This window comes from Arachis duranensis, chromosome 9 (assembly GCF_000817695.3).
Source record: "Arachis duranensis cultivar V14167 chromosome 9, aradu.V14167.gnm2.J7QH, whole genome shotgun sequence".
Lineage (NCBI taxonomy): Eukaryota > Viridiplantae > Streptophyta > Magnoliopsida > Fabales > Fabaceae > Arachis > Arachis duranensis.
Genome location: NC_029780.3, coordinates 105,158,755 through 105,169,235, shown reverse-complemented (window position 1 = coordinate 105,169,235; position 10,481 = coordinate 105,158,755). Strand labels below are relative to the sequence as shown.

Sequence of the window (10,481 nt, the reverse complement as noted above, 5' to 3'; positions counted from 1 at the left end):
CGCGTATAAATAAAAACATAAGAAATATTTGTGTCAATTATAGTATATTTATTAATATAATTATGATATTTATTAATATTATTTATCAATTTATACATATAGTATACAACGATCTTATGAATATAATAAACTAATAAATTATTTTTCGAAATAAAAAATATTGACGTCAACCGGAGCCTATAGCACTTAGTTTACCAATGTGTGAGTAAATGTTGGCTAATTTAATTTTTTCGATGCCCGAATTGTATTTATAAGAACATTTTTCTCAAGTTCACCCCACCAAGCCGGTTCCATCTCACCTCCCATCAGCTCCCACCAGCCCCTTTCAGCCAGCTGCAAACTGCAATATAGAACCAACACGTGTCATTATGTAGTGAAACAAATATGTATATCTGTATAAACTTTGATCTTTACACTAATGCGACCCTATATATATATATATGATAAAAACTCAAAAATGCGGGCTCAGGCTCAGCCGACGAACGAAAGTCTTGAATGCAAATGGAAACAGTACAATCACCACCTCCAACCTCTCCGCTGCCTCCATCAGCGGCGAGGCTGTGGAGGGTAGCCGCGCAGCGCAACCTTCGGAACCAGTGGTCACAGCTGGCCACTCTCCGGAAGGATTGGTCCTCCCTCTCCTCCCGCGCTCTCTCCCACGCCAATGAAGCCCTTAACTACCATCTCCATCAACAGTAACTAACTAACTATTCTCATCATACATTACATTACCATCCAATGGATGTGGTTATTCACTAATTCATGCTATGCTATGCTATGCAGGTACATGCCTCACAAGGCGTTAGGTGTTTTGACCGATATGCCCCTTATCAGAAGTCGTGCTTCTATCAAACTCCATAACCGTCAGGTGCTGTTTATGCTTACTTATTCTTGTGGTTAATTACTTTGCTTTCTGCTTCAAAGATAAAATTCTTTTGCTCGTTCTAGGTTCTTGCGACGCGCGAATTATTGGAATCGTATAAGGCCATGGTATGTGTTTCATCCATGTCCATGTGTTTCTGCTTCCAATTTAAGCTCATGATTTGTTTTACTTGCAAGTAGTGTTGTTGATCCTGACTGTTTATAATTATAATTTTATTTTTAGTGTTGTTTTTGAAAATATAGAGGAATGCATGATGATTTTGACAAGCTGCTATGACATACGGAACTTTTAATGATTTCTACAAAAGCGGAACATTTTTTCATTGGAAACCCATGGAAATTTGCAATCTAAAGAGTTGTTTTTCTTAAAAAGTAGCTGTCACATTCTCATACAGTCTATTAATCACTTCACGTTATTGCCTAATGATGATATTGAATGCATTTTCGTTTTAATTTCATGTAACTTTAGGTGGATATTTTGAGGAAAATGTTCGAGGCTAGCAGATTGTTCAGATGTTTTCTCAAAGGATCAATCAATAGTCCGCTATTGCAATTTTCGGAACGTTCTGAACAGAAGGGTGACAGCAGTGACACTGGAGATGGTGGTGGAATTCCAGTATATACATTTTTGTCAATCTCTTCTCATGGTATGACAGAGTCCAAGTCAACATCTTTCATGTTATATCATTTATACTGATGGGAAGTTCTTCAGAGACAATTTTTTTCCCACTTTTCTCCATTGGGTTGGGTAAGGATTGTATTACAATCCAATAAATATTTAGTTTCATGTAATTTACTGTAAAATAACAAGTTTTCAAATCTGGCAGAGAAGTATACCGAGGAACTGGTTCAGATGTTTAGCTTGGAACTGTGTATGAAGGTGAATTGCAATTTCCTATTTTATAATTGATTCCTCATTTTCTGCATTGTTCTGGTTTTGTTACTTTGGAAATCATTTTGAATATGCAGCGGTTCCTTGTTCTCGAATTTGTGTCACTTGGTTACGACACCTCACAAGTAAAGCAGTTGAGTTGGTCAACTGAGCTCTATGCTGGTGAATTCAAACATTTGAGTGGCTGCAATCTTTACTGTGAGGAGACACATGGTCCAGTTCTACCAAGGTCACGAGATGGGAAATCTGACATGTTTGCTTTAACATTTGACAACCAACTCTCCAGTGATGTCTTAGAGGTATTTATTTTAGAACTCTATATGCGCACTATTATAAGTTTTCATGTATTGCAAGTCACTAATTTTGGCATGCATTCCGCCTCACTCATGCATAAGGATGCTGTGTTAATTTTCATTTTTGTATTACTTAACAACTTTCGAAAGAATGCTTGTAGTAGCTTCATTGGAAGTATCCTAGGAAACAATGATCTTCTTTGCAACTTTGAATTTTAGTATCTTTCCTTTGTGAGATCAGCTAAATTTGTTCTGCATCACAGGTTTATTTAACTACATGGCGTGCAGAGCTGAACATTGACATTTTCAGGTAGGATTGCAGTGAAAATCAGATTAGAAATTTTTAAATGTGCATCTTCATTTCCCCACCTCACTCACCCTTTCCTTTTCTCGCCAACGAACAGGGTGAACGAGATATTTGAGATTGTTGGGGAGGAAATACATATCAAATTATGTTAGGCTGTGTTCTGGAAAAGACTAACTATAAAAAGCTCCCATGGATGGTAAGTGAAGTCTCAGCACTATATGATGCATATTTATTTTTTGCTCACGCTTATTGATTGGACCTTTGGGCATTCAAAGCGTGGAATCAGCCATTAATGCATTTATCAGGTAGGCTGTCTACGCTGCACCCTCTGGGTGCTGCCTTTCCCCGGATCTTGTTTAATGCTGGATGCTTGTGCACCAAACTGTCTATTTTTTCTCTTTTTCTTTTTAGCAGCCACCATTCCTATATGATTGTATTATAGTGATATTATCTCCATTACCGTTTTAATATTATGACTGTATTATAGGATAAGATAGGAAAATATTGTACATATCTTGGCGTCCATACAAAATGAAAAGTTAAAATTTCATAACATGCTTTCTGGTCAAAGAGGAGGAATTTATATAGGACTTGGAGTGGTTTTGTAGTGAAATTTTTTGCAGCTTTGGGAATAGGAGGTAAATTAGCCACAGCATATACAAACTAAATTCTTCCGTAGTTCTAATACTGCTAGTGCAAACAAAATCTCAAAAGGCAACACAGCCATACAAAGTTCATAGATGAACGATAAGATCTTAAGGACACGATTTATTTTGAGTAACAAAGTTAAATTCTTTGCTTCCTTGATTTATCTGGTTTCCTAGTAGATGAACAAGTTTAGAACTATCACAGCTATGCTTTCAAATTCCACAAAATCTGTATTACTCTAGGCTTGAAGAAACAACTTATGACAACTGATGACCCACCATGTGCACCAGGTAGAAAAGAAAGAAAAGGTAGAAAGGTAAACACCAAAAGGAGATGATCATTCCCCATGTTCCAATTGTAATAGGGTGACTTGTTTTGGGTTTTGAACTTCCTTCACCATCTGGAGACAACATAAACATTCCATAGCACTACCATATATGCCTGGGTTACTCATAACTTGGAGACAAGTTGTTGTCTGCTTAGAGAAACGAGGTCCTTGCGCAATATCTTGCCAGCTGCTGACCTTGGAATAGTTTCAATGAAACTCACCCTTCTCACTTTCTTATATGGAGCCACCTGAAAATTCTCAAATATTCAATGAGTAAAAGAAACATAAACAAATTAAGATGACCTCAGGAAAAGGAGGAGGCAGGAGCTAAGAGTGACCTGGCCTGCAACAAATTGAATGACTTGGTCTTCTGAGAGTTCAGAACCAGCTGCTCTCACAACATAGGCCATTGGTATCTGTCCAGTTGCTTCATCTTCAACCCTGCAACAGAACTTTTTCTCATGAGAAACTCAAAAGTTATGAAAATGAGAGTGAAGTTGTGCCGAGAGAAACACACGGTATAACAGCTGCATCAACAATAAGGGGATGGCTTAGCAATAAAGACTCCAGTTCTGCAGGAGCCACCTGACACAAAGTGACACATGAAAAGTATTAATGAAAACCAAACTTCTTTTTTTGAGTTCTTACTTCTCAAGCTCAATTTGATATCTTAGATATACAGCATCTTTCAATTCAGAAATTGAAAACTTAAAACTGTTATGGATATTATAATTCAAATTCGAATAGAAATTAAACTGTTATTATTGAAAATTGAGAACTATTATTATGATTTGGCTTTATGTACCTGATATCCATTGTGCTTGATCAGCTCCTTTATCCGTTCAACTATATAAACAAATCCACTTTCATCAATGTAACTGAGATCACCTGTCTTTAGCCAGCCATCTGAATCAACTGTTAGGGTTGTTGCCTCCGAATTTCCCAGATACTCTTTCATAATAGTAGTACTTTTCAGCCACAGCTCTCCTTTCTTTTGAGGAGGCAAAGGCTTTCCGGTATCAATGTCTACCACCTTTGCACAAAAGGTTGGAAGCAACTGGCCGCATGAGTCTGGCCGAGCTTTAGCATCCCTCTCTGACACAAGAAAGGTAGCTGCAGCTGAGCTTTCTGTTAGGCCATAACCTTGCCTTAGTTCAACCCATGGAAACATTTTTCTGAACTCCCGTGACACTTCCTTACTCAAAGGCGCAGCACCTGTACCCGTCCTTTGGAGGCTGGACAAGTCACAACCAGCTTTGCTTGCATATTTCACTAGTGCAAGGATCACTGGTGGCACTGCCGGTAAGTTATTAACTTTGTGCTTCTGAATAGCAAGAAGCATAGCTTGGAAGTCAAATTTCTGCATCACAATTATCTTAACACCAACACACAGCATTCCTAATCCAAAGAAAACCAGGCCGTAGACATGAAACATCGGAATGAAGGCCAAGAAGACATCATCTGAAGATGCACTTACATCAACAGACCAGAAGAGAAGTTTCAGTGTGGAAATGAGATTCTGGTGTGTCAAAACTACACCTTTACTTACCCCAGTAGTCCCTGAGGAGTAAAGTATAGCAGCAGGGTCTGATTGAACCACAGTAACCTGCGGCAACTCCAGAGAACAAGAGCAGCCTTCTATCAACTCTTCAACTGATAGCATTCCGCTGTTAGATGGACAATATGTGAGCATTATAGGCACCCCAGTTGAGACAAATTTGTGTAGCTCCTCCGGTGCTGAGATGGCTAGTTTAGCACCTGAGTCGCGTACCTGCTTGGCGATTTCTGACTCGGTATTAAGAGGGTTGGCAGTGGTAAGAACTGCACCAATTGATAACACGGCTAGACATATGGTTGGGAACAGGATTGAGTTAGGGGATAGGAGAAACAGCACATCCCCTTTCCTAACCCCAAGTCCATGGAACAAGGCTGATGCGAGGGAGTATACCGATCTACGTACCTCGCCATAACTCAAACTCTTATCAGTTGCTGCATCAACGAATGCTATTCTTGCCTCTGCAAGGTCTCCTTGTGGGAACTGTGATAGCACGAGATGGGCAACATTGAGATCAGGCTTTGTTGGGATCTCATGCTTGGTGCCAAGTCTAACAAGAGAGCGGTAGATGCCAGTTCTCGAATCGTAGCCACTCCTGTTATTGAATGGTGGTAGAGACTCACTAGATTCGTCTTCGGCTGGCCAAATTTCCATTCCTGACATTGTTTCCTCAAGTTTGAAAGATGTTTTAACTGTTAAGCAAGTATAAGTCAATGATAATGTTGAGGTTAAAGTGTGTCAACCTTAAAAAACCTACTTATGAAAGGCTTTTCACCGTGAAGTACTAGAATACACATTGTTAACTATGTCAGCTGTAAGAAGGACAAGAGTAATAAGACAAATGTCTTTTTGTGTGGCCGGCCAGTGAGGCATGATCATGGGTTTAGTTTATAAAAGGGTATGAAATAGGGAAAAGATATATACCTGTTTTGATGCTCTTTGCCGAATCCAACAGAAATAATTGGAAAACGATGTTGTTGTTTTCCTCAAACACGCAACAGTAGGATATCAATACTTGATGGATACATATGTTGTCTACCTAAAAGCTGGATTCCATACAACAAGTGATGAGTATGAGTTGCATGTCCTATGTCAACAAAACTGAAACTTGCTTTCCATTGACATGATAATATGGTATGCTGGACATATAGAAAGCTCATATTTTATAATCTCAATTTCTTATCATCTTTCAAAACATAAAGGATAACATTGGAAACATCTAAAAATGTCTAGTAGAAAAAGACACCTTGAACTTAGTGCGGTTAATGTTGAAATTGGACAACTCTCGTAAATGTGTGGTACATTTGTGAGAAGGATTTGAGAGTGAAATGGAAGCAATTACCTCGTGCCTAAAGAACTTTGGCCGGTGACAATTTTTAAGTTTGAGTAAGGTGACAACTGACAAATAAGTCTCTGAAGATTTTGCGTTCGGACAAGTTAGATCCTGAAGAAAAAAAGTAACAATTAGATCCCCTAGAAAATGAAACGTGGACACGTTACATTCTTTTGTTAGTAAGATTAACGGCGCCTCTGACGTGAACTGTTAATGTGATTGAGATGTCTGTTAAATGCCACATTGGAATAATTCTAAATGATGAGGACAAAGTGGTCCTTGAATGTTGTTTGATTTTAGCATGTCCCAAACCCTAATTGTCCAAAATCCTCAATTATTCACCCTGAAACAAAACCTTAGCACAACGCAGAATGAATAGCACCGGAAACTCTAGAAGCACGAGGCGCCAAAGGGAAAGGAATGAAGACAGCGGTTGGAATTATAGGGGTGGCTCAATACATGGAAGAGGCTTCAGCAATAAAATCGCTCCCAAGTGTAACTGTCAGCTATATGCAACAATATATAAGTCTGGAACAGTGGAGAATTCAGATAGGTTGTTCTTAGGGTGCCAAACTTTAAGATAATTGTTAATTCAATTTATTTTTATTTTTTGAATTTTGAGTGTTCTATTGAATTGAAATTTATATCTGTCATTCATGGTATGTTTTAAGGTTTTTATTACAGGATAATTTGTCATACTGCAAGTTCTTTAGATGGTTGGATGATGTTATTGGAGATGTGGAGGTTCAATGTTCTAAACAGGGAGTGGAAGATACATTAAGTGATTTGGAAGAGAGAATTATGAGATTGAAAATTGATTGTAGAAATTAAAAAACTCCAAGCAAAATTACTGGTAGTAGATTTAGAAATGTTGTGTATTTTATGGCTAGTATTTTAATTGTAATTATTGTGAAAATGTGTGGAGCAAGGGTTCTGGATGAATCAAATTAGATAGTTGATGCATGAATGTAGTAGTATTTGTAATTGTATTATTATGAATGTAGTAATGAACAAGTATTTTTAAATCATTGTATGATCTATCATAGATGTTGATGTTAATGAATATGATGTTCACAATGATGAAATGAAAAAAAAACTCACAACCATAATAGCCATAAGAACATTGTTATATTATCTAAGCTTCCAAAAGATTGTTTTCAATTATAAGGGTTAATCCAAAAAGAGACTGAACACTTGAAGTGTGTGTTACTAAATCAAAAGAAAATCTACATGAAAACATTATTATAACTGTACAATATATTGTGCCTAATTTAAAACAGAATTGAAGTCCAAAGAAAGTCCGCACAAAATACTAAACAATCATATCCAAAATACTACAGTTTTATCCATTTAATACTTCAACTAAGGCTTAAATATAGGGGTGGGAATGAATTGAACATTCTTGAAGATGTTCCACTACTTGTTGCGGCCAAAATTTATGTAGAAATACCATCAGTTGAACTTGTTGTGGTGGGGTTTGGTTGTGGTGGAGCTTGTTCAGGCCTTGCAATTGATTGCTTTTTTCTGAATAAGGCTGGATTCAGTGACTTAGCTGCGGAGGATTTTGACTATACTTGAGTTGGAGTTCTAAATTGGTCAGTTGTTGTTGCAGGGGCCTAATATGTCCTTGAGCTTGGGTTGGAAGCCTGATTTGGTTCTGGACTAGAACAGGAGGCCTAAATTGGGCTTGGACTTGTCTAGGAGGCCTGAATTGGGCTTGTGCTTGTCCAGGAGGCCTGAACCTTGTGAACTTTCTTGTCCTCCTTTTTCTCTCTTTTATAACATCATCCAATTGGCCCTACAATGTTCACATACAAATTCACTATGATCCACATCCATTTTATATTAAACAACCAAATGCAGTAGGAACAATATCCTCCACAAAGAACTTACAGTTACATTAGTGCCAGATCCATTGGTCATAATCGTATGTTGAATAGCATCATCAGAATTACTTACAACAGTTGTATTAGTGACAAATCCATTAGTCACAGACCCAATTGGTTTAACATTTTGACTAGTGATATTGGGGTTAGGATTTTCTGTTGGAACTAAATTTGGCTGAATAAATATCGATAAAACAATTGCTCCAATATCAGACTAAGCATCTAAATAATCGATTAACCATTTTAATAGAAGGACAATAAAACCCCTTAAAAATTAATAACAAGACATCTAAATTTCTAAACAAATACTAACAAACAACTAAAACCTGTTGAATTGTGTGAATATACAATTAACTCTGCTTGCATGTGGCTATGGGATGGATTCAAAAATGGTTTCTTGATATATGTGAGACAGGATCAACTTGACTACAATGAGGGCATGTCTCAATGCCTCGATAACATCGAGTGACAGCAACAACAATTGCTTACATCTATCACCAAATTGGATGAGACCCTTAATGACTTAAGGAAGGACCTCACCCAGGTTCATTCCTGGGTTGTTCCCAGTGGATGAAGCCGATATTAGAACCATTAACTTGTTGTATAGTTAGCTATTGTAATTCAATTGACTTTTTTCAGTTAAGACCGCATGATGATGTAATTTGACTTTTTACGTATTAATAATTATACATCCTGTTTAGGTTTTACAACCGTAGGTCATCAAATAATAGATATGTCGACTCTATTTTTGAGAAATTGTTAGGTTACTTAGCGCAGTTGGATTGAAACATAGGACTTAGGTTAAATGAGAACCTCGCCAGTATTTCACGTAACACATCTTAATTTCAAGCAAAACATATGAGCCCATCTCCACATATGCATAAACACTAGCTGAAAATTTAAACACGAAAAACCAAAATGAATTGATGAATAAATCATGATACATGAAGCCTGCAAGTGATATAAAACGAAAACTCCTACACTATAAATTAAGACATATAACTGAAGTAGATTTACTTTATCAGGGTAAATAAGGACTATAGGTCAGTTATTGTCGGGGAGGTCACCATGGGTAGCGTATGCACGGTCCAACAGGATTGCATCCCTTCTCTTGTTGTACTCTTCTTCAGGTGTAACATCTCTCAAGATATTGATGTCCCATGTGGCCTTGAAACGATTAAGCCTAATCATCATCTGATTATTCTCGTGCCTTATGACATTTACTGCCTTCTCCAGGTCTGGCCATGTTGAACGATTCAGTCCAAGAGAGCGCCTAACCGGTCTGCTGCACGAGTAGGCCCTCAGAGTTTCCACAAGTTCCAATCCTTCCTTATCCCTATACGCCCATTCCTTCCTCAAGGTTCTCAGGTTTCTTGTGGAGGTCCTGGCATTGGTACACATGTTGTAAACAAACATGCTAGATATGTCTAATGCCCAGTACCTCTCCATCAAGTCATACATTTTCATAGGTGTGTAGTTGATCTCAAGAGGAAGCATGAGATTGTAAAACCTATTAGGCCAAGAAATACTCATCCTTCCTGTTTATGAAGATTTTTGTAGGAATAGGTGAAAGAGACTTCTTCGATAGAGAGATCTTCCTTCAAATATTGGCCTAACAGACTCACAAGGACCACAAGAGGGCCTTACTTGTGGTCCGTCAGTTCTACATTTAGCAGTCGAACTCGTGGAGTTGTCACTCATCAGATGTTGCTGCAAATGTGACAGAAAGATTTGGTTTATGGATTCGACCACGGGCACGTGGTACACCCTTCAACCTACATAAGATGGAGAACGACACGTGAAGCAAGGGGTGATATTTGGAAAAGGGAGAAAGTGAGAAATTTCTCGCATGCCACGGTCCGTGATTCTGACCCTACACAACGGATATGTGAAATTTTAAAATGTTACATGAATTCGGTCATTTTTGTAACATAGAACTTGTTAGAGTTGCACAAATAGCAAAAGGAAACACAACAGCCGAGGGAATAAAAACCCAGATTATAACTGCTAAAGAAAACACACTATTTCAACACATGATGACCGATGGAAAGAGATTCTGAGTTGCTGGTTTCTGCCTGAAAGATAGTGAGAATCAACATAGCTCACTATAAAGAATCCTATAGTATAGAACTTGCTATAGATGGATAGAACATGTTGTAATAAGTGGACACATGTTCCAAAAGAAAGAAGGAAGATATCATGAAGATATTCACCTTCACACGTCTCCGCCTTATACAGGAATATCTACTTATGTCTAAAGGTATGTCCATGGTGATAATTCATGAATATTTTAACCGATGTTCAACACCCGATTTGACCGAGGTGCAACTTCCAACGAAATTTTAAGCGTTGTCCTT

The 10,481-nt window shown here is 37.9% G+C and overlaps 2 protein-coding genes across 4 annotated transcripts; one reads left to right on the top strand and one right to left on the bottom strand.

Annotated features, from left to right (window-relative positions):
• The first annotated feature begins 456 nt into the window (after positions 1-456).
• On the top strand, positions 457-7,136 carry LOC107466661 (uncharacterized). 3 transcript variants are annotated; one of them, XM_052254563.1, is made up of 9 exons: positions 457-695; positions 784-868; positions 949-990; positions 1,352-1,529; positions 1,710-1,762; positions 1,852-2,073; positions 2,331-2,377; positions 2,472-2,570; positions 6,923-7,136. In XM_052254563.1, exons 1-8 carry the CDS (start codon positions 496-498, stop codon positions 2,524-2,526), a joined length of 882 nt encoding a protein of 293 aa, XP_052110523.1. In that variant the 5' UTR covers positions 457-495; the 3' UTR covers positions 2,527-2,570; positions 6,923-7,136. The 3 variants fall into 3 exon arrangements, with proteins under 3 accessions (XP_052110523.1, XP_052110522.1, XP_015941149.1); XM_052254562.1 differs by lacking the exon at positions 6,923-7,136 and adding an exon at positions 3,313-3,449; XM_016085663.3 differs by lacking the exon at positions 6,923-7,136 and having other exon boundaries at positions 2,472-2,975.
• Positions 3,462-5,842, bottom strand: LOC107466660 (peroxisomal OPC-8:0-CoA ligase 1). The gene is made up of 5 exons (XM_016085662.3): positions 5,830-5,842; positions 4,156-5,597; positions 3,868-3,935; positions 3,689-3,791; positions 3,462-3,598 (listed from the first exon to the last, which is right to left on the bottom strand). The coding sequence occupies exons 2-5, from the start codon at positions 5,566-5,568 to the stop codon at positions 3,473-3,475; spliced, it is 1,710 nt and encodes a 569-aa protein (XP_015941148.1). The 5' UTR covers positions 5,569-5,597; positions 5,830-5,842; the 3' UTR covers positions 3,462-3,472.
• Positions 7,137-10,481: the final 3,345 nt, after the last annotated feature.